Raw genomic sequence first — 25180 nt, forward strand, 5'->3', positions numbered from 1 at the left:
GTTTGGGTATGCCATATGCTCATTTTCATTGAATTTTAGGAAGTCTTTAATTTCTTATTTGTTTTTTGACCCATGGGTGATCAAATTGAGTATTGTTCAACTTCCATGAGTTTGTCTTCTTTCTACAATTAGTGTTGTTGAATTCTAACTTTAAGTTATGGTGATCCAATAAGATACAGGGGGTTATTCCAAATTTTTGTATCTGTCAAGGTTTGTTTTGTTACTGTGTATATGGTCAGTTTTAGAGAAGGTTCTATGAGGTGCTGAAAAGAAGATATATTCTTATGTGTTTGGGTGAAATGTACAGTAGATGGCTGTTAAGTTCATTTGAGTCATGACATCTGTTAGTTCTCCTATTTTTTCTTAAGTTTCTGTGTGATTTACCTGTCCACTGATGAGTAGAGGGTTGAAGTCTGTTATTATTGTATGGGGTTTGATGTGTGAATTAATCTTTATGTTACTTGGCTTTTTTCCTTTACAGCTCTTAATATTCTTTCTTTATTCTTATATTTAAGTGTTTTTATTATTATATTGTAAAGGGACATTTTTGTCCAGTCTATTTGGTGTTCTGTAAGCTTTCTGTACCTTCATAGGCATTTCATTCTTTATGTTGTGAAAGGTTTCTTCCAAGATTCTGTTGAATATATTTTCTGTGCTTTTGAGCTGAAATTCCTCTCCTTCTTCTACCCTAATGTTCTTAGATTTGATCTTTTCATGGTGTCCTAGATTTCTAGGATGTTTTGGGTTAGGAATTTGTTAGATTTAACATTGTCTTTAACCAATGAGTCTATTCCCTCTATTGTATCTTCAACTTCTGACATTTTCTCTTCCATCTCTTGTATTCTGTTGGTTATGTTTGCATCTGTAGTTCCTGTTTCCTTATGCAGACTTTCCATTTCCAGAATTCCCTCGGTTTGTGTTTCTTTATTGACTCTTTTTTAGTTTTTAAGTCTTGAACTGTTTGCTTCACTTGTTTGGTTTTTCTTCCTTTTCTTGGGTTTCCTTAAGAAATTTATTGATTTCTTCCAATTTTTGTTTGTCTTTTCCTCCGTTTCTTTAATAAAATTTTCATTTCCTCTTTAAGTGTCTCCATAATCTTCATAAAATTATATTTAAGGTTGTTTTCTTCTACATCTTCTGTGTTAGGTTGTTCAAGTCTTCCTGTTTTATGACCACTGGGTTCTGGTGTTACCATGTTGCTTTTAGGTTGTTAAAAGTATTTTTGCATTGGCAACTACCCATCCCTTCCTCAAAATGGTGTCAGCAGTGTCTTTGCCTCTTTCTGCAATCCTTGCAGTTGGTATATGTGTCTCAGGGATCCTCTCTTAGACCAACCGCTGCTGTTGCTGTGTGTGTCCTAGGAAGCTGCTCTTTGCCTGCTCTGTGCAGTCACTTTCTGTGAATCATGGAACCACTGAGGTCTCTTGGCATGGGGGCAATAGGAGTGGAGTGGGACTTGTAGCTTACAGGGTCTGATTGACAGAAGTTGGAGCAGCCTGTCTACAGGATATTTGCCTAGATGATGGAGAAGGGTCATCTTTCTATCTGTTGTTTCATTGGTTAAGTAATAAAGAAACTGCTTGGCCTCTGATAGGGTAGAATTTAGATAGGCGGAGTAAACAGAACAGAATGCTGGGAGAAAGAAGCTGAGTCAGTGAGTCGCCATGATTCTCCCACTCCAGACAGCCGCAGGTTAAGATCTTCCCTGGTAAGCCACCTCGTGGGCTACACAGATTATTAGAAATGGGTTAGGTCAATATGTAAGAGCTAGCCAATAAGAGGCTGGAACTAATGTGCCAAGCAGTGTTTAAAAGAATACAGTTCCCATGTAATTATTTCAGGGCATAAGCTAGCCATGTGGGTGGCCAGGTGCCAGGACACAGCCCCGCCGCTCCTATTACAACACCTAGAGACAGGTAAGTTTAGTGGAGGCAGGTAGAGGAGGAGCCTGGAATTTTGCCCCAGGCCTAGGGTCTACAGACTGGGACATCCAGCTGGGGATCTGGTCACTTACAACTCAGTCTGCTCTGTGTAGTTGCAGGCTGAGCCTTACAGAGCTGATAAGGTCACTTGGGATGGGTGGGTTTAGGATCAGATTGGAACTTGCAGCTTACTGGGTATGATCAATGGAGTGGGTGGAGCAGTTTACCTGCAGGAGACTTGCCTGCTGGCCAGCTAGGAAGCTCCAGTTTATTTATTCCTAAATGAGGTTAAAAAAAAAAGATGAAACTCAAGACTGTACATCCATTATTAAAGGTTAGAACACAAATGGTGCTCACACATAGACTGAATCTCCATCTATTAGTGGTAAGTGGATATGTTTGGGTTTTAAACCAATTCAATAAACCAGTTTCATAAAGTTGGACTCACTTATACTTTTGAGCATTCACCTTCAAATAGGTTATCATCAAGAAGGTTGTTGACCAAGTCAAGTAAACTTTTCATTCAGTAAAAGATAGATAAGTAAAAAATTAACTCTGAATGTTTTCTCTATTATGTAATTTTTACTATTATGGATAACAATAATATTTGACATAGACTTTGACACAGCTGTGAACATGGCTTCAACAAATGTGCTATTAGTTATGTTAGTATGTCTCTTGTACATATAATTTTTTATAACTTTATATATTACAAGTTGTTAATAAGTTAACAGAGCAGTGAATCTCAGAATTGAAGTATTAACCCATTGTATTAATTTAAATATGTAATTAAATGATTCTAGAGGGATAGATCAGCAGTTAGGAGCACTTGATCCTCTTGCACAGGACCCAAGTTTGGTTGCTAATACCCACCTAGTACCTTACAACTATGTGTAAGTTCCATTCTAAAGAATGTGACACACACTTATGTCCCCTGTAGGTATCATACATGTAGTTTGTATATATGCATATGTATAGACAGTACACAGAAATGAGAAGAACACATATCTAGGGGCCAGAGATGGCTCCATGTTAGCCATACTTGCTGCTCTTTAGAAGCCCCAGGTTCAGTTCCAAGTATCCACAAAGCAGCTTAGTGCTGTCTGTAACTCTGCTTATGGGGAATCCAGCACAATCTTCTAGCCTTCAACAAGCAACTTATACACAAAATTAAAATAAATTATTCCAAAAATAAATATTTTCAAATGCGTGTACTGGCTTTTTGGGAGCCTAGTGTGTTTGGATGCATATACCTTTCTAGACCTAGATGGAGGGGGGGGGGCCTTGGACTTCCCACAGGGCAGGGCACCCTGACTTCTTTTAGGACTGGAGAGGGAGGGGAGAATGTGAGGGGGGAGAGTGGGAGGGAAATAAGAGGAGGGGAGGAGGTGGAAATTTTTAATAAATAAATAATTTTTTTGAAAAAATTTCTGCCTCCTCCCCACCTCACATTTTCCTCTCCCTCCTAAGACTCCCCTCCCCCTCCCTCTCCAGTCCAAAAAGCAGTCGGGGTTCCCTGCCCTGTGGGAAGTCCAAAGTCCATCCCCCTCCATCCAGGTCTAGGAAGGTGAGCATCAAAACAGGCTAGGCTCCCACAAAGCCAGTACATGCAGTAGGATCAAAACCCAGTGCCATTGTCCTTGGCTTCTCAGCAGCTCTCATTGTCCACCATGTTCAGAGAGTCCGGTTTTATCCCATGCTTATTCAGTCCCAATCCAGCTGGCCTGGGTGAGCTCCCAATAGATGAGCCATTGCCCCTAATAAATAATTTTTTATTTTTTTTAATTTATTTATTTATTAAAGATTTCTGTCTCTTCCCAGCCACCGCCTCCCATTTCTCTCCCCCTCCCCTAATTAAGCCCCCCCCTCAGCCCGAAAAGCAATCAGGGTTCCCTGTCCTGTGGGAAGTCCAAGGAACCCCCCACCTCCATCCAGGTCTAGTAAGTTGAGCATCCAAACTGCCTAGGCTCCCACAAAGCCAGTACGTGCAGTAGGATCAGAAACCCAGTGCCATTGTTCTTGAGTTCTCAGTAGTCCTCATTGTCCGTTATGTTCAGAGAGTCCGGTTTTATCCCAGGCTTTTCCAGACCCAGGCCAGCTGGTCTTGGTGAGTTCCCAGTAGAACATCCCCATTGTCTCAGTGTGTGGGTGCACCCCTCATGGTCCTGAGTTCCTTGCTTGTGCTCTCTCTCCTTCTGCTCCTGATTTGGACCTTGAGAATTCAGTCCTGTGCTCCAATGTGGGTCTCTGTCTCTGTCTCCTTTCATCGCTTGCTGAAGGTTAATATTCAGGAGGATGCCTATATGTTTTTCTTTGGGTTCTCCTTATTTAGCTTCTCTAGGATCACTAATTATAGGCTCAATGTCCTTGGTTTATGGCTAGAAACCAAATATGAGTGAGTACATCCCATGTTCCTCTTTTTGTGTCTGGCTTACCTCACTCAGGATAGTGTTTTCTATTTCCATCCATTTGTATGCAAAATTCAAGAAGTCCTTGTTTCTTACTGCTGAATAATACTCTAATATGTATATATTCCATACTTTCTTCATCCATTCTTCCATTGAAGGGCATCTAGGTTGTTTCCAGGTTCTGGCTATGACAAACAATGCTGCTATGAACATAGTAGAGCATATACTTTTGTTGTATGATAAGGCCTCTCTTGGGTATATTCCCAAGAGTGGTATTGCTGGGTCCAGGGGTAAGTTGATCCCAAATTTCCTGAGAAACCGCCACACTGCTTTCCAAAGTGGTTGCACAAGTTTGCATTCCCACCAGCAATGGATGAGTGTACCCCTTTCTCCACAACCTCTCCAACAAAGGCTATCATTGGTGTTTTTGATTTTCGCCATTCTGACAGGTGTAAGATGGTATCTTAAAGTTGTCTTGATTTGCATTTCCCTGATTGCTAAGGAAGTTGAGCATGACCTTAAGTGTCTTTTGGCCATTTGAAGTTCTTCTGTTGAGAATTCTCTGTTCAGCTCAATGCCCCATTTTATAATTGGGTTGGTTAGCCTTTTACCAAAAAATTAGTTAAAGCGCTGATGTAACATGAGGGCTGGCTTGTTGGGGTTTCTGTTCCACCCAGTACCCCACAGCTGGCAAGTTCCAAAGAAAATCACACAGAGAGTCTACATTAGGTTATAACAGATTGGCCCATTAGCTCAGGCTACTTTTTAGCTCTTGTAGCTTATATACCCCTTATTCTTATCTATGTTAGCCACATGGCTCAGTACCTTTCAGCTGAGTAGGTTACATCTTGTTTCTCAGTGGTCTGGGCTGGAATCGGGGGAATGGACTTCCTCCTTCACAGAATTCTGTTTTCATCACCCCACCTCTACTTCCTATCTGGTTGACCCACCTATACTTCCTGCCTGGCCAATCAGCGGAGGTACTGGCTGTAGCCATTTTTATTGCCACAACTCTATGGCGTTTTGGGGTCCCTGCCAGCAAGCAAGCTGCAGCATTCTGCTCACAGACCACATTCAAATGCTCTGTAGTCAGATCACCTGCCTGAAAGAGTCCGAGGTTGCTCTGGCAGGACGGCCCAGAAAACCAGCATTTTAAAATGGTGCAGCTATTTTCCTGCTATGGTTGAAACCCAAAAAGCATGTGGTCAACTTTTCATCAACACCATTCAAGTGTTTTGTGGCAGGACCTTTAAAAAGAGCTGCAATGTTCTGCAGCTAAAGCTGAGTCAGGAAGCTTCTCTTAAATGAGAGTGCTTGCTTGCCTCTAGCAAGCAGAGCAGACCCAAGAAATTGCTGCTACCAAGAAAACATGTTTTACTCTATTCTTTCCCAAGCTTTCTCAGGCTTTCTGTGGATGAAGTTATTCACTAGCTCAGTTGAACAAGTCAGCCCCCATGTTACACACTGAATATTTGGATTTTAATTTGCATCCAATAATGTTCATATCAAATTTAAAAGGCAAATTATGTGATTCAAAGTAAATCAATGAAGAATGGAGGCAGTTAGTAGGTCTCTTTACAGTTTCCTGAAGCATAAATGACAAACAAAATTTCTGAATATTTAATATATATTTTTATGAATTAGGAGCTTTTGAATGAATTCCTGCTGATATTATAAGGTCAAGATACTCTGTATATCTGCATGTATTCCTATCTACTTAACTATCTATTCACACATATGTTCACTGTGTTCTATAAAAAGATAAATATCTTAACACCTGTACACCCAAATATATAGTGTTGCTTACATTTTTACTTCAGTTTGTTCTAAAACATGTATATTGTTTAATTGGAGACACAGGGCCTTGGTTCTACTAAGAACATGCTTCCAACTATGCTATGTTTCACCCCTTAGATGCCATTTCTTTTTACGTTCAGCTACTCTTACTTTAGTTTCATGAGGAGCAAAGTTCATCTCCCTGGAACAACTTGGGAGGCAATGATTCAAATGAAGCCTTTTCAAAAAGAAAACTAGAATAGAGAGAGAATTAGAATTGTTCTTAGGAATGATCAGTGAGAAACTTTTATGTACCACTCATATCCAAGTGATGTCTCTCTCCAGCTTCATCCATTCCTGAGGAAAATTCAATTTACAAGCACTGATGGAGACCAAATATGTTTTGATGAGAAAAAGAATCATGTGGAAAAATATGACATACAAAATTTTATGGTACATACTAATCATACATTTCTAGTTAAAGTAGGAGAGTTTGTCTCCAAGAGTCCACAAGATCAAGGCTTGTTCATCAATGAAGTTATGATCAAATGGCCAAGAAACTTCAATCAGGTCTGGCAAAATTTCAACCGTTAATATGCTGAAAAACATCTACAAAGAGTTCTGTGAATTGTATGATGTCTCTTTGAAATTTTCAAATATTCTTTTTTATAATTTATATTATTTTTTACAAAAGAAAACAAACTATCTTTTTTCATATTACATACCAATCCCAGTTCCCACTTCCTCTCCTCCTCCCATTTCTTCACCTATCCTTACACCCCACCCCCATGCACTCCTCAGAGAAAGTAAAACTCTTTTATTTTTGGTAAGGTCCAAGGCCTTCCCTACTATACCTAGACTGAGCAAGATATCCAGCCAAAGAGAATAGGTTCCCAAGAAGCCAATACAAACAGTAGGAATAAATCATAGTGCCACTTCCAATGGCCCTGCAGTCTGACCCAGCCATATAACTATCATTGTTGTATGGAGGAGAGAGGAAAAGGGACAGTGGAAGAAGAAAAGGAAAAGAGAAGCAGGGGGAAAACTTAAGGGAACAGGATAGATGAGATGGAGGAAGGATAAAGATGAGAGCATGTAAAGAGATTCTAGATTATTCCTATGCTGGTTCCCTCCCTGTCTGGCTGGAGTTGGTGACCTCCAATTAGCTCAGGTAAGCTTTTTCTGTGAGTGTCACCATCATGATCTTGACATCTTTTCTTATATTCTCACTCCTCCCACTCTTCAACTGAACTTTGGGAGCTCAGGCCAGTGCTCTACTGTGGGTCTCTGCCTCTGTTTTCATCAGTTGCCAGATGAAGGTTCTATGGTGATATTTAAGGTATTCATCAATCAGGGAAATGCAAATCAAAACAACTTTGAGAAATCATCTTACACCTGTCAGAATGGCTAAAATCAAAAACACCAATGATAGTATGCACTCTTAATGGCTGGGCCAGTTCTCCAGCCCCAAATACTTGTTAATATGTAGATATTTATGAGCTAGAAACTGAGTCCAATTTATGACAAGAAGCATGTCTAAAGGAAAGATAGAATTATTTCCTTGCATACAAAATTTCCAGAAATATTCACAAATTGATGTTTTGTTAATAGTATAGTGGTTAATGTAATTAACTTAGAAGTAAATTGATTTAACCAAAACTAAATGATTATGTCACTAATGTTGGGGACAAACATTAGTGGGGAGTCAAGGATGAAACTCACAGTAATGGATCATAATGCATTATCTCTGGAACATCAACATGTGATGAAGTCAGGAGAAGCTATGATCACCCACCAATGGCCAAACTCTCTTTCATGGGACATGTCAATCAGAGTGAATGGTTGTGACTACAAGCTTGGGAAGCTAAAAGTAGAAGCAGATAGGCAAGAGTGACTGGGTTTCTGCCTGACAATTCAACTGATTTGTAATTCATACAAGGAAGGAGTTTTGGCTTTCTCTTTCACAGGAGAGACTATATGAATGTTCTACACATTTCACAAAAGCTAGCAGAAGTGAGTCACAGTTTGGTCAGCATAAAGAAACTTTGAACATTTAGCATCTTGAAGTGTGCTAACTTCAAATCTACACTCTACATTCCCGTATGGAGACTTGACAGAACCTCATATATGTGTACAACTTTCATAGTCTTCATGCAGTTTAAATTGGTTAGCTTAAAATTATCTTAAGCCTGTGACTGATGTGCAAAATTATGACCAGGTTTTCTGTTTTGCCCTTAGACTCCTCAATCTGTATGTACACAGAGTTGTGGTCCAGGTTTCTGGAAAAGTCTAGAAAAAGACAGACCTATCTGTTGTTTTTCTTGTGTGTTTTGTCCAGAGAGACACATTTCCAATCAAACAGGTAATAAAATACTTTTTCTCAAACTTCTTGTTAATTTAGAAGGAGAAAGGTAAGAAGTGAACATGCTCTTGTAACGCAACATGGAGAACCCATGTCTCTTTCACTCATCCCCACATTCATTAGAAATCACTGCTGATTCCACAAAATGTTTAAACATTTGAGTGGCAGTCCTCATGTTATTGTGTCATCTGCATCCATATTTCCAAAATCTGCCTTTCTTTACATGGTAGTTTAACCTCAGCTCTAGCTGTGATCCTTTCTAGAGGCTGCCCAGGCAATGTGAGGTGTGCACATGACCATGCTACCTGTGTGTTCCTTGAATAAATGAATTCAATAATTCTTTCCTGAAAATAAGCCCTGGAAGGACAAGTATATGTGGGGCTGTTTCCAAAATATCCCACACATAGAATTAAAGTTTACAACGCTTTTAGCTGTCATTTGGAATATCAAAAATAGTCTGAAAAACAAGTTTTTGTAAAGGAAGGTACAGCAGCTTGTACATCTTTGCTATGTTGTGGTCAGCAGTTGAGGCAAGTACAATTTCTTGTGAAAACAGCTAGCTTTTTTATCAAAGAAGAACTCCTTATGGAATTTCTATGATGTCAATTATTCTGTTTTGAAGAAGATCAGTGTCACCAGGAACAGATGTTTCTCATGTCAAGAAAAGTCTAAGTCATTAAAACATTTTAAATGCCATATTCTGTAGGTCTTTGAGGTGTTTGAAGATTATCGATTTAAAATATATCTCTGTATGATCATGAAAACATAACTAACATGAATATAAGTTTAGTTATAGGTGACTATTAGCCTGTATTTCTTTTTTATTTTTTTATTTTTAAACAGTCTTTTTTACTTTACATACCAATTCCAGTTCCCACTCCCACCCCTCTTCCTACACTCCCCTCTCTCCACCCCATCCCCATCTACTCCTCAGAGAGGGTAGAGCCTCCCATGGGGAGTCAACAAAGTCTGGCACATCACTTTGAGGCAAGATCAAGGCCCTCCCCCCTGTATCTAGGCTGAGCATGGTATCCCTCCATAGAGAACGGAAATCTGTATTTCTTACTTCTCCTAAATAATAAGTACAGAACTTTCAATGACTAGAAATTAATATTACATTTTTAAATGATCTGTACCTTAAATAAAACTAGAACAGTATATTCTAATAAAAATAACCTTAAGTTGTATCAATATACAAAAATATCTAAAGCAAGAGTAAAAATATACATGTAGTATAACCTTAAATTTCTAAAAAGATAAAATAAACAAAAGTAGATGCACACATACAGTATCACAAAAATAACCTTAAAATTTGTTATCCCTATACAAGTGTATAATATTGAAGACTAGTAGTTACTTTTTCAGTTTAAAAGTAGGTTCAATAATCTACCATTTTATCCTATCATTTCTATATTTCACATTTTTTCTTCAGAATGAAATCTCTGAATCTATTTTGTTTAGCATTTTTCTCAACTATTATTGCTAAGAACTTGCAATCAACCACCCTAAATAATGACAAATATCTACAACCCAGCAGAAGACCAAGAACAACCTATCTTACCTCTAAGGAATGTAAGGATTGTGTGTTCTGGGTAGCTTCCTTCTGTCTTGGGGGTTGATGGCATCCCTAGTGGACCTTGATAAATGTGAAAAATAAAGTAAGTATTTATTTAGAAATAAAGCTTGTCTAAAGTTCAAAGCAGTGCATGAGGCTGAACCATCTTTGATAGCCATCCTGAAATTGTTCTGATCAGTTTGTAGTCCAAAACTGATCTTTGGGTAGAGTTTATCAGATTAGTGGTATAATCATAATCCAGGTGGAATTGTCATTGTGGGGCTTCATCATCCCTTTGGAGACATTAGAGGTTGCTGTTAGGAATGTTTATCCCACACTGTGGAAATATTAAGCGTATTAAATGTGATATGCTACAAATCTTGAGGAGGTTAATACTTATTCTATTAAGTACCTCTGAGATACCCAGGATTAAATCTTAAATATCTGCTTCAGAATCACATAAGAAATTGTATAGAAGAATCTACATGAAGTCTAAGGTTAGACTTAGTTAGTACTTAATAATACCATTAATTTCAAAATAGAAAATTTAAATTTTGAGATAGTATTTATACTTTAAGAAAAGTATTAAAGAGTAAAAATAAATCCAAGGGATATGAGATTAGTGACAATGTAACAGTCCCTATGTCTTGATTTTCTTCTCTTCCATACCAGGTGGTCCTTCTTATATGAGGCAGAGACTTTAAATTTTAACAAATATGCTTAGATATAGAGGAGAGAGCCATGCTCCAAATTCAAAGCCAGCTTTATTTTTTTTATTGAGTAAGGACTACATAAACACCACCTGTTTGACCCTTCTGTAGAGACTAGAAAAATGGACATTTTGAAAGGCTTATGAAAATTTACAGTTGGAAGTATGCAATACAGCCAGAACAATTTATTCCTCTTCTTGGTAATTTTTGAGGATTCTCCCTTTTTTTATTCCCATATGTATTATTTATTTTGCATACCAAACACAGTTCTTCCTTTCTTCTCTCACCTCCACTCTCCCCACCATGTTCACTCCCCCATCCACTCTTCCTCCATTCAGATGGGAATCAACAAAGCATGGCACATCAAACTGAGGCAGAACCAAGCTCCTCCCCTCTGCACCATGACTAAAGAAGGCATCCCACCATAGGTCTCCAAAGAATCAGCCCTGGACAGGTCCTGGTCCCACAAAAGAACAAACTACACAGCTATTACCCAGTGCAGAGGGCCCAACTCAGTCCCATGCCAATTCTCCTGCTGTCTATTCAGAGTCCATGAGTTCCCACATGTTCAGATCAGCTGTCTCTGTGAGTTTCTCTGCCATAATCTCGATGACCCCTTGCTCTTATAATCCTTCCATCCTCTCCTCAACTGGACTTCTAGAACTGGACCCAGTGTTTGGCTGTGGATCTCAGCATCTCCTTATATCAAGTACTGGATGAAGGCTTCATAATGACAATTAAGGTAGTCACCAATATGATTATAGGGCCAATTCAGATACCCTCACTACTCGTGCAAGGGGTTTTACCTGGAGTCATCCTTATAGATTTCTGGGAGCTTCCCTGGCACCAGGTTTCTCTCCAATCCTATAATGGCCCCCTCTACCAAGATATCTCTCCAACTACTCTCCACCTCCCTCCTACACACAATACCACACTCTTGGTCCCTCCTTGTTCCCATCCCCCCATAACCTCCTCCTCTACTCCACCCATTCCCAGTTTACAGGACATCTCATCCATTCCTCTTCTCAGGGATATCCACGTGTACCTATCAGAGTCCTCTTGCCACCTAGCCTCTCTGGGAGTAGCCTGAGGACTGTAGCCTGGTTATTTTTTGCTTTACATCTATTATCCCCTTATAAGTGAACACACACTGTGTTTGTCTTTCTGTCTTGATTACCTCACTCAGGATAATTTTTCTCTATTTACATTTATTTGCCTGAAAATTTCATAATATCATTGTTCTTTTCTGCTGAGTAATGCTCCATTGTGTAGATATACCACATTTTCTTTACCTAGTCTTAAGTTGAGGGGCATTTAGGTTGTTTCTAGGTGATGGCAATTGCAAATAATGCTGCTATGATGATAGTTGAGCTAATGTCCTTGTGGTATGAGTGTGCATCCTTTGACTACATGCACAAGAGTGGTATTGTTGGGTCTTGAGATAGATTGAATCCCAGTTCCCTGAGACAACACCATGCTGTTTTCCAAAATGGCTGTACAAGTTTTTACTTCCACTAAGAGTAGAGGTATGTTCCCCTTACACCTCATTTTTTTCAGCATAGGCTGTTATTAGCATTTTTGATTTTTGTGATTCTGCAAGGTATAAAATGGTATCTCTGAGTCATTTTAATTTGCGTTTCCCTGATATCTAAAGACGTTGAACACTTCTTTAAGTGTATCTCACCATTTGAGATTCTTCTATTGAGATTTCTCTGTTTAAATCTATACCCTGTTTTTAAGGGGATTAATTGGTATTTTGATGTCTAGTGTCTGGAGTTCTTTATTTATTTTGGATTGCAGTACTCTATCAGATATGGGCTAGAGAAAATCTTATCCCACTCTGCAGGATGCCATTTTGTCTTGTTGGCAGTGTCATTTCCTTTACAAATTTTTTCAGTTTCAGAAGATCCCATTTATTATTTGTCATTTTCAATATCTATGCTACCGGTGTTAGATTCAGGAAGTAATTTCCTGTGCCAATGCATTCAAGGCTACTTCCTACTTTCTCTTCAGGTTCAGTGCAACTGAATTTATGTTGAGTTCTTTGATCTGCTTGTACTTGAGTTTTGTGCATGGTGATAGATATGGGACTATTTGCATTCTGCTACATGCCACTATCCAGTTATGCTAGCAACAATTGTTGAAAATGTTGTCTTTTTTCCATTGTATATTTTTGGCTTCTTTGTCAAAGATCAGGTGTTAATAGGTGTAAGGATCTATGTCAGGGTCCTTGATTTTATTCCATGAATCCACTTATCTGATTTATGCCAATATCAAATGGTTTTTTTTTCCTACAGCTATATAGTAGAGCTTGAAGTCAGAGGTGGTGATGCTCCCAGAAGTTCCTTTATAATACAATATTGCTTTAGCTATCCTGGATTTTTTGTTTTTCTATATAATGTTGAATATTGTTCTTTAAGATCTGTAAAGAATTGTGCTGGGAGTTTGATGGGAATTGTGTTGAATCTGTCTATTGCTTTCAGAAAAATTACCATTTTTACTATTAATCCCACCAGTCAATTATAATGGGAGATCTTTCCATTTTCTGAAGTTTTCTTCAAAGACTTAATAGTTCTTGTCATACAGGTCTTTCATTTGTTTGGTTAGAGTTACCCTAAGATATTTTATATTATATGTGGCTATTGTAAAGAGTGATACTTCTCAGATTTCTTTCTCAACCAGTTTATCATTTGTATGTAGAAAGCCTGAAGGCGTAAGTCACAAACAATGCCACACCAATTTGGGGTTATGATTATTAGAATGGTATTTATTTAAAGGGGAAAAAACTTACAGATCACTGTCCCAGGCAACAGCCCTCTATGCAACCAGGAAAGGAGTCTAGTCGCCAGCAGAGCAGGAAGTGAAGAGAGAGAGGAGAGGGAAGTGGCCGCTTTTTTAAAGGGAGAGAGAACACGCCCCATTGGGCTGGTATCTCAGCGGTGATAGGCTGGAGGAGTGGGAGGACCTCCCGTAACACCTCCCCCTTTTGTTTAAGTAAGAGAGTTCTAAACCTACTATGAAATTATATACAAAAAGTACAAATATCCTATTCTAACTAGCTTAGGTCATGTATAATAAATAACTTGGCCAAGTCATGAGAGAAAGTAACTACATTTATATAGTCTTCAACCCCATCGAAGATCTGAGAAGGGAAATAATGTTACCTGGGTAATTAGGAAGTTCAGTAAAACAACTTCCAAAACATGCAACAAATCACAGAGACAACTAGCTACCAGGGCAATCAACCAAAGTCATGTTAGCAGCGTTGAAGCAACCAAAATTGGCTAAGGCCTAACATAACTGACATACCATTTTTAAAGGCAAGCAACTTTTCAAAACTATCTTACCCTGTCTTGGCAGGATATGACAGCCCTGTTTTATCCATTGATGCATGCTCTGTATCTTTGTCAGTGGTTGAGGTATGGGCATTTCTTTGCCCCAAGGCCAGTTCTGCCAAAAGGAAGGCTCCAGGTGGAGTATCTTTGGTGCTCAACATTCTCTTGGGAATAGAGTGGTGTTGCCAGGAGCAATTGTGTCTCACTACCGCAAAACTCAGAGTTAGATTAAAGGCCATTTTCTACAGCTCTTTGAAGAAGTTGAAGATTATCTATCTATACTGAGTATAATCTCTATATACCTAAAGAACTTGATTAGTCTAATTATAAATGACAAACTTAGATGACTATTAGTCTATATAATTCTCAATATCTATCTAACTTAAGGACTAAGACAATAAACGACTGTGAAACAAATGAGGACAATGGCCTCCAAATATAAACAATGTACAAATATACATTGCAGTAGGTAAATATATATCAATACACAAACATTATATAAGTATCTTTTTTTTCATTTTTTATTGAGAAAAGGAGAAAAAAAACAAGTTTCCACCTCCTCCCAGCCTCCCATTTCCCTCCCCCTCCTCCCACCCTTCTCCCCCTCCTCCCACCCTTCTCCCCCTCCCCCCACTCCTCTCCCTCTCCCTCTCCAGTCCAAAGAGCAGTCAGGGTTCCCTGCCCTGTGGTAAGTCCTAGGTCCTCCCCTCTCCGTCCATTTCTGGGAAGGTGAACATCCAAACTGGCTAGGCTCCCACAAAGCCAGCACATTACGTAGGTTCAAAACCCCGTGCCATTGTCCTTGGGTTCTCATCAGCCCTCATTGTTGGCCATGCTCAGAGAGTCCAGTTTTATCCCATGCTTTTTCAGTCACAGTCCAGCTGGCCTTGGTGAGCTCCCAATAGCTCAGCTCCACTGTCTCAGTGGGTGGGTGCACCCCTCGTGGTCCCAACTTCTTTGCTCATGTTCTCCCTCCTTCTGCTCCTCATTGGGACCTTGGGAGCTCAGTCCAGTGCTCCAGTGTGGGTCTCTGTCTCTATCTCCATCCATCACCAGATGAAGGTTCTATGATGATATGCAAGATATTCGTCAGTATTGCTATGGGATAGGGTCATTTCAGGTTCCCTATCCTCAGCTGCCCAAGGAACTAACTGGGGACCTTGGCTTGGGCATCTGGGAGCCACTCTAGGTTCAAGTCTCTTGCCAACCCTAAGGTGGCTCCCTTAACTAAGAATTGTGCTTCCGTGCTCCCCTATCCAACCTTCCTTTATCCCAATCCTCCTTTTTCCCCAAGTTCCGCCCATACTCCCCTTCTCCCTTTTCTCTCCCCATCTCCCCTTACCCCCATCCCACCCCACCCCCACAATCTCAATATTCTCCCCGGCCATTTTGTCTACTTCCCATAGCCAAGAGGACAACTATATGTTTTTCCTTTGGTTCACCTTCTTACTTAGCTTCTTTGGGATCACCAATTGTAGACTCCGTGACCCTTGTTTATGGCTAGAAACCAATTATGAGTGAGTACATCCCATATTCATCTTTTTGGGTCTGGGTTACCTCACTCAGGATAGTGTTTTCTATTTCCATCCATTTGCATGCAAAATTCGAGAAGTCATTGTTTTTTACCGCAGCGTAGTACTCTAATGTGTAGAAATTCAACACTTTCTTAATCCATTCTTCCATTGAAGGGCATCTAGGTTGTTTCCAGGTTCTGTCTATTACAAATAATGCTGCTATGAACATACTTGAACAGATGCCCTTGTCATATGATCGGGCATCTCTTGGGTATATTCCCAGGAGTGGTATTGCTGGGTGCAGGGGTAGGTTGATCCCTAATTCCTGAGAAACCGAAAAACCGATTTCCAAAGTGGTTGCACAAGATTGCATTCCCACAAGCAATGGATGAGGGTACCCGTTCCTCCACAGCCTCTCCAGCAAAGGCTATCATTGGTGTTTTTGATTTTAGCCAATCTGACAGGTGTAAGATGATATCTCAAAGTTGTTTTGATTTGCATTTCCCTGATTGCTAAGGAGGTTGAGCATGACCTTAAGTGTCTCTTGGCCATTTGAACTTCCTCTGCTGAGAATTCTCTGTTCAGTTCAGTGCCCCATTTTTTATTGGGTTAATTAGCATTTTAAAGTCTACTTTCTTGAGTTCTCTATATATTTGGAGATCAGACCTTTGTCTGTTGCAGGGTTGGTGAAGATCTTCTCCCAGTCAGTTGGTTGCCTTTTTGTCTTGGTGACAGTATCCTTTGCTTTACAGAAGCTTCTCAGTTTTAGTAGGTCCCATTTATTCAATGTTGCCCTTAATGTCTGTGCTGTTGGGGTTACACATAGGAAGCGATCTCCTGTGCCCATCTGATGTAGGGTACTTCCGACTATCTCTTCTATCAGGCTCAATGTGTTCTGACTGATATTAAGGTCTTTAATCCATTTGGACTTGAGTTTTGTGCATGGTGATAGATATGGGTCTATTTTCATTCTTCTACAGGTTGACATCCAGTTATGCCAGCACCATTTGTTGAAGATGCTTTCTTTCTTCCATTGTATACTTTTGGCTCCTTTATCAAAAATGAGTTGTTCATAGGTTTGTGGGTTAAAATTCGGGTCTTCTATACGATTCCACTGGTCGACTTCTCTGTTTTTATGCCAGTACCACACTGTTTTCATCACTGTAGCTCTGTAATAGAGTTTGAAGTCAGGGACGGTAATGCCTCCAGACAATCCGTTATTGTATAGGATTGTTTTGGCTATCCTGGGTTTTTTGATTTTCCATATAAAGTTGATTATTGTCCTCTCCAGATCTGTGAAGAATTTTGATGGGACCTTGATGGGGATTGCATTGAATCTATAAATTGCCTTTGGTAGAATTGCCATTTTTACTATGTTGATCCTCCCAATCCAAGAGCAAGGGAGGTCCTTCCATTTTCTGGTATACTCCTCAGTTTCTTTCTTCAATGCCTTAAAGTTCTTGTCAAATAGATCTTTCACTTCCTTGGTTAGAGTTACCCCAAGATATTTTATGCTGTTTGTGGCTATCGTGAAAGGTGAAGCTTCTCTGATTTCCCTCTCTGCTTCCATATCCTTTGTGTATAAGAGGGTGACTGATTTTTTGGAGTTGATCTTGTATCCTGCCACATTACTAAAGGTGTTTATCAGCTGTAAAAGTTCTTTGGTGGAGTTTTGGGGTCGCTTATGTACACTATCATATCATCTGCAAATAACGAAAGTTTCACTTCTTCCTTTCCAATTCGAATCCCCTTGATCCCCTTATGTTGTCTTATTGCTATTGCTAGAACTTCAAGCACTATATTGAAGAGGTATGGTGAGAGTGGACAGCCTTGTCGTGTTCCTGAGTTTAGTGGGATGGCTTTAAGTTTCTCTCCATTTAATTTGATGTTAGCTGTCGGCTTGCTGTATATAGCTTTTATTATATTTAGGTATGACCCTTGTATCCCTAATCTCTCCAATACTTTTATCATAAAGCGGTGTTGAATTTTGTCAAATGCTTTTTCAGCATCTAATGAAATGATCATATGGTTTTTTTCTTTCAGTTTATTTATATGTTGGATTACATTGATAGATTTTCGTATGTTGAACCAGCCCTGCATCCCTGGGATGAAGCCTACTTGATCATAATGGATAATTTTTCTAATGTGTTCTTGGATATGGTTTGCCAGTATTTTGTTGAGGATTTTTGCGTCGATGTTCATGAGTGAGATTGGCCTGTAATTCTCTTTCTTGGTTGAGTCTTTGTGTGGTTTTGGTATCAGAGTGACTGTAGCTTCATAAAAGGAATTTGGCAATGACTCTTCTGTTTCTATATTGTGAAATACATTAAGGAGTATAGGTATTAGTTCTTCTTGGAAGTTCTGGTAGAATTCCGCATTGAAACCATCTGGTCCTGGGCTTTTTTTGGTAGGGAGGTTTTTGATAACCTCTTCTAATTCTTCGCGACTAACAGGTCTATTTAGATTGTTCACCTGGTCCTGGTTTAACTTTGGTATATGGTATTTATCTAAAAAAATGTCCATTTCCTTTCCATTTTCCAGTTTTGTGGCATATAGGCTTTTGTAGTAAGATCTAATGATTCTCTGAATTTCCTCTGTGTCTGTGGTTATGTCCCCCTTTTCATTTCTGATCTTATTGATTTGCAAATTCTCTCTCTGCCGTTTGATTAGTTTGGATAGGGGTTTGTCAATCTTGTTGATTTTCTCCAGGAACCAGCTTTTTGTTTCATTGATTCTTTGGATTGTTTTCTGTGTTTCTATTTTGTTGATTTCAGCCCTCAGTTTGATTATTTCCAGTCTCCTACTCTTCCTAGGTGAGTCTGCTTCTTTTTTTCTAGAGCTTTCAGGTGGGCTGTTAAGTCTCCAATGTGAGCTTTCTCTGTTTTCTTTAAGTGGGCACTTTGTGCTATGAATTTTCCTCTTAGGACTGCTTTCATAGTGTCCCATAAGTTCGAGTATGTTGTTTCTTTATTTTCATTGAATTCCAGGAAGACTTTAATATCTTTCTTTATTTCTTCCTTAATCCAGGTATGGTTCAGTAGTTGAGTGTTCAGTTTCCATGAGTTTGTAGGCTTTCTGGGGGTGGCATTGTTGTTGAATTCTAACTTTAATCCATGGTGATCTGATAAGACACAGGTGGTTACTAATATTTTTTTGTAACTGTGGATGTTTGCTTTGTTACCGACTATGTGGTCGATTTTTGAGAAGGTTCCATGAGCTGCAGAGAAGAAGGTATATTCTTTCCTATTTGGGTGAAAAGTCCTATAGATGTCTGTTAAGTCCATTTGATTCATTACCTCCATTAATTCTCTAATTTCTCTGTTAGGTTTCTGTCTGATTGACCTGTCCATTGGTGAGAGAGGAGTGTTGAAGTCTCCTACTATTAGTGTGTGCGGTTTGATGGCTGCCTTGAGTTTTAGCAATGTTTCTTTTATGTACGTGGGTGCTTTTATATTAGGGGCATAGATGTTCAGGATTGAGACTTCATCCTGATGAACTGTTCCTGTTATGAGTATAAAATGCCCCTCTCCATCTCTTCTGATTGATTTAAGTTTGAAGTCTACTTTGTTAGAGATTAGTATGGCCACACCTGCTTGTTTCTTAGGTCCATTTGCTTGATAAGCCTTTTCCCAGCCCTTTACTCTGAGTTGGTGCCTGTCTTTGTGGTTGAGGTGTGTTTCTTGTAAACAGCAGAATGTTGGATCCTGTTTTTGTATCCAATCTCTTAGCCTGTGCCTTTTAATAGGTGAGTTTAGTCCATTGACATTAAGTGATATTAATGACCAGTGGTTGTTAACGACGGTCATTTTTTTAGTAGTAGAGTTTGTGTGTTTCCCTTCTTTGATTTGTGTTTGTGAAGGGTCTCTAGATGTCTGAGTTATTGTGGTCATTGTTGGACTCCTTGGTTAGTGATTTTCCTTCTATTACTTTCTGTAAGGCTGGATTTGTGGCTGCGTATTGTTTAAATTTGTTTTTATCCTGGAAAATTTTATTTTCTCCATTTATAGTGACCAAAAGCTTGGCTGGGTATAGTAATCTGGGCTTGCATCCATGGTCTCTTAGTTTCTGTAGTACATCTATCCAGGACCTTCTGGCTTTCATGGTTTCCATGGAGAAGTCAGGTGTAAGTCTGATAGGTTTCCTTTATAAGTAATTTGGCCTTTTTCCTTTGCAGCTCTTAATATTCTTTCCTTATTCTGTATGCTTTGTGTTTTGATAATTATATGGCGAGGGAATGTTTTTTTTTTTGATCCAGCCTATTCGGTGTTCTGTATGCTTCTTACACCTTCATAGGTATATCTTTCTTTAGGTTGGGAAAGTTTTCTTCTATAATTTTATTAAATATATTTTCTGGACCATTGAGCTGCACTTCTTCTCCTTCTTCTACTCCTATTATTCTTAGGTTTGGTCTTTTTATTGTGTCCCATATTTCCTGAATATTTTGTGATGAGAGTTTGTTGAACTTGCTGTTTTCTTTGATCAGTGTGTTTATTTTCTCTATGGTATCTTCAGAATCTGAGATTCTTTCTTCTAACTCTTGTATTCTGTTGGTTATGCTTGTTTCTGTAGACTCTGTTTGTTTACTTAAATTTTCCATGTCCAGCCGGCCCTCTGTTTGTGTTTTCTTCTTTGCCTCCAGTTCAGTTTTCAAGTCTTGAACTGTTTCCATTATTTGTTTGATTGTTTTTCCTTGGTTTTCTAGGGTATCATTCACTGATTTATTCAATTCTTCAAACTTTCTGTTATATTTCTCATCCATTTCTATAAGGGCATTTTTTACATGCTGTTTAAGGGCATCAATCACTTTCATGAAGTCAATCTTTTCTACTTCTTCTTGATTAAGGTGTTCATGTCCTCCCGTTGTGAGGTCGCTGGTTTCTGGTGGCTTCATGTTGCTTTTCAGCTTGTTGGGCGAATTCTTGCCTTGGCATCTGCCCATCTCTTCTTCCAAATGCTCCCTTATGAATCTTCTTTTACCGGATCAGGTCTCCTTGCCTACCAAACGCTGGCTCTCCCCAACGTTGGATCTCCCCAATGCTGTTTCTCCTGGCGCAGAGAGATCAGGCCTCTGTGCTGGTGGGCAGGTCACAAACAAAGTGCCTACCCTGCTTGGTGCAGGCAGGCGATAGAAACAAAGGGAGTCCTGCCCGCTTGAGTGCCCCGAGGATTCGGACCCATTGCCCAGACAGGCTGGGCTGGGTGATGTTATTTGCAGAAAGAGGACAGTGGGGCCGAAGTGGGGAGGGTTCTGGATGGGAGCTGGGTGGGCTAGGAAGAAAGAGGAGGTATGCAGGGAGTGGAGGCCCTGCAGAGAGCCCAAGAAGGATAGGGGACCAAGGAACCTCTGAGCTCCCCTTCTGAGGCTGGCGCCCCGGGGCCAGAAACTCACCCCAATGCTATATATATATATATATATCAATACAATATATGTCAATACATAAAAAATGTTTTAAACAGAGGTAGAAACATGCATGCATACAATAGTCTATATAATTTAACTTTGTATCAATATACAAGAATCTATACCAATATATTTGTCTAAAAACAGAAACTCACAATTACAAATCTATTATCCAATCATCCCTCTTTTTTTTTTCAAAACGATCCCTGAGCGTATAAAATTCCTCCCCCAACCCTCAATCATATACTAATTATAATCAACCCCTAAATGATGTCCCTAAACCCAAGGGCAAACTTTACTGGGAGAGGGGACGTCGTCCTCTAGAATTACTTCCAGCTGTCATAGGGGCGACGTTCTTTCTGGGGGATCCTGTGAAAGTGACATGATGGTTAAATTTCAAGATCAATGTCTTTTAAAATTGCCAATAGTCTCTGAATATTTTGTGCAGGTCTGGCCAAAATGTTGTATAAGATGTGCACCATTTCAGCTAACCAAGTTAGAACTGTCTTGTGCAGCTGGTACCCAAAGCAGGTCTTGTAGTAGCACTATCAGTATCATGACGTCATATCAACCAGGTGGAGTTGTTGTTATGGGGCCCCATCTTCTTCCTGGAAACTTCAAATGTCACTTCAGGAAAAACTCATTGTTCATTATGAAAAACTTAAACATTAATCATATAGACATATATATATATTTATATATATATATATATATTCAATGAAAGACATGATAGATATATTCAATGAAAAGTATGATAGATATGAATAAAGGCAAAGATGTTTTCTAAACTCATATTTCTTTCTGTCCCATATCATGGCTCTTGACATGAGACAGAAACTCCAGAAACTCTGGGTTTTTCTCTTACTAACAGGCTTGGAATTGGAGAGGGACTGCGCCAGAGTCCAACTTCAAAACCAGCTTTATAAATTTAGAAATATGGTTTAATATTACTTACACAACCCATTCAGTTGTCTTGATATTTCCTATGGGGCAGGTATTTTTCCATCTGTCAGTATCCAAACATCCAGGGTCCCTTGAATTTCTCAAAGATGAGTGTTTTCCTGTGGAGATAAGAACAGAACCCTGCCCCCATTCTATTTGTTTTTCTTACCACCTGTATGAATATCATCGTTGTGGATGAGTTGTCATTTCTCCTTTCCAAGAGGTTTCTCCTCTTCAAATTGAAACTTTATTAATTTTGATGGTATCCACAATTTTTCTTCTCCTGTGGAAACAAGAGCAAAACCCCTTCCCCAACGTAGCACATCTCCTGGCTTCCATTGAGAGGTTAGCACATCTTTGAAATAAATCGGTTGATTTAGTTCAGCAGACTTTTCCATTATCCAACGTCTCTCTGCTGGTGTCGTTCCCTTCTCATTAGCATTAAGAAAATTCAAGGTTAATAAAGCATTATGTAATCTATTTCTGGGGGTATTTTCGGTCCCTTTCTGTTTGTTCAGCATATCCTTTATAGTACGATTTGATCTTTCTATAACTGCCTGACCTGTAGGATTATTTGGTATACCTGTAATGTGTTTTATATTATAATAATCAAAACAGCATTTCATTTTCTTAGATACATATGCTGGATCATTATCTGTCTTTATTTGTGCAGGTATACCCATGATGGCCATAACTTCCAATAAATGTGTGATTACTGAATCAGCCTTTTCTGAGCTCAGGGCAGTAGCTCATTGAAAACCTGAATACGTGTCTATGGTGTGGTGTACATATTTTAATTTACCAAATTCCATAAAGTGGAACACATCCATCTGCCAGATTTCATTTCTCTTAGTACCCTTTGGGTTACTCCCTGCAGACAACGGTGTTTGATTATAGAAAGAACAAGTAGGACATCTCTTTATAATGTCCTTAGCTTGTTGCCAAGTAATGGAAAATTCTTTCTTTAGGCCTTTACTATTGACATGATGCTTCTTATGAAATTCTGAGGCCTGCAACACACTTCCAATCAATAATTGATCAATCTCAGCATTGCCTTGGGCTAGAGGACCAGGCAGACCTGTATGGGACCGGATGTGTGTTATGTACATCGGACAAAGCCTGTTCCTGATTATGTCTTGTACCTGGATAAACAATGAAGTTAACTCTGTGTCATCTGGTATAAATTCAGCGGTTTCAATATGCAAGATAACTCTTTCTGCATATTGTGAATCTGTAACTATATTAAGAGGTTCTTTAAAATCCCTTAGCACCATAAGAATGGCATATAATTCTGCCTTCTGGACAGAATTATAAGGGCTTTGTTCCACCTTACTCAATTCATCTGACTTGTAACCTGCTTTCCCTGATTTATTTGCATCAGTATAGAACGTACGGGCTCCAGTTATTGGAGCATCACGTACAATTCTAGGAAGAATCCAAGAAGTTCTTTTTATGAGGTTAAGTCTATCACTTTTGGGATAGTTGCTATTAATTTCTCCCAAAAAATTAGCACAAGCTCTTTGCCACGGTTCATTGTCTTCCCATAACTTTTTTATTTCTTCAGTAGTAAAAGGCACTATAATTTCTGCTGGGTCTATACCTGCTAGTTGATGAAGTCTCAGCTTACCTTTTATAATTAATTCAGAGTCTTTTTCCACATAAGTTTTTAATTTTTTACTTGGTTTATTAGGTATAAATATCCACTCTAAAATAATATCTTCCCTCTGCATTAGAATCCCTGTAGGAGAAATTCTGGAAGGCAATATGACTAGGATGCAGCTAAGATTTGGGTTCACCCTATCCACATGTGCATCCTGAAATTTTTCCTCAATCATTGTCAGTTCCTTTTCTGCTTCAGCTGTCAGTTCTCTTTGACTATTCAAATCTTTATCACCATCTAAGGTTTTGTTTAAATGAACTATTAGATCAGGTGTTATCCCAACAGCTGGTCGTAGACTGGAAATGTCTCCTAACAATCTTTGGAAGTCATTAAGAGTCTTTAACCGGTCTCTCCTAACTTGTGCCTTTTGCGTTTTAATTTTCTCTAACCCTATTCTGTAACCTAGGTAATTAATAGAATTTCCTCTTTGAATCTTTTCAGGGGCAATTTGTAATCCCCACCTAGGCAAGACTTTCTTTACTTCTTCAAACATCCTTTCTAAAGTATCTTTATTTGAATCAGATAACAAGATGTCATCCATGTAATGATAAATGATGGACTTGGGGAATTGTTTACAAATTATTTCCAATGGCTTACTTACAAAATATTGTCACATTGTGGGACTATTGAGCATATCCTGTGGGAGGATAGTCCATTGATATCTCCTATTAGGCTGAGAATTATTATAAGTAGGCACTGTGAAGGCAAATTTTTCTCTAACCTTTTCTTGTAACGGTATAGTGAAAAAACAATCTTTCAAATCAATAACTATAAGAGGCCATCCTTTTGGTAACAGAGAAGGTAAAGGAATTCCAGATTGTAGTGGGCCCATAGGTTGAATTACTTTGTTGACAGCTCTTAGATCTGTCACCATTCTCCATTTACCAGATTTCTTTTTTACAACAAACACAGGAGAATTCCAAGGACTGGTTGATTCTTCAATATGGTGAGCATCTAGTTGCTCTTGCACCAGCTGTTCTAATGCCTGTCGTTTATCTTCAGCTAGAGGCCACTGTTTGATCCATATTGGCTTCTCAGTTAGCCATTTTAAAGGTAGGGCTGTTGGTACCTCTAAAGGTTTGGTATTTGCTGTATGTTCTTGTACAGCCTGAATGGCTGGTGACCTTTGTCCATAATACCTCATCACATCCTTCCCAGAATTATGAGTTCCTGGAAATACAGTAATGTTAATCTGGGTATTCCATTGCTGTAGCAGGTCACGGCCCCATAAATTTATGGCAATATTTGCTATATATGGCCTTAGTCTTCCTATTTGCCCTTCGGGCCCTATGCATTCAACCCATCTTGTGCTTTGTTTTACATGAGATAGGGTTCCAATTTCCAGGAACTGAACATCTACCTCTTGAAGAGGCCAATTCGGATGCCAAGATTCTGGGGTAATGATACTTACATCCGCACCTGTGTCTAATAAGCCTTCAATAAAAGTGCCATTTATACAGACTCTTAGCTTTGGTCTTTGATCATTAATAGAAGTCTGCCAAAATATACGTTTACTCTGTCCTACTGGGTTTTTTGACTCATCCTCCACACGTAATTCATCATTTAGACCAGTATTACTTTTTACAGCATAAATT

At 39.1% G+C, this 25180-nt stretch overlaps 1 protein-coding gene across 1 annotated transcript in view; it reads left to right on the forward strand.

The window, feature by feature from the left end:
• LOC121464688 (vomeronasal type-2 receptor 26-like) overlaps positions 1-25180 on the forward strand; it is a 51892-nt gene that overhangs the window by 13877 nt on the left and 12835 nt on the right. Inside the window, exons 4-5 of the mRNA XM_041677714.1 lie at positions 6452-6676; positions 8345-8468. Of these exons, the coding sequence (XP_041533648.1) occupies positions 6452-6676; positions 8345-8468 (349 nt within the window). The remainder of the gene's footprint in view (positions 1-6451; positions 6677-8344; positions 8469-25180) is intronic.

This window comes from Microtus oregoni, unplaced genomic scaffold (genome assembly GCF_018167655.1).
Source record: "Microtus oregoni isolate MIOR12 unplaced genomic scaffold, Mior012 000029F_ref0000214, whole genome shotgun sequence".
NCBI classification, from domain to species: Eukaryota; Metazoa; Chordata; class Mammalia; order Rodentia; family Cricetidae; genus Microtus; species Microtus oregoni.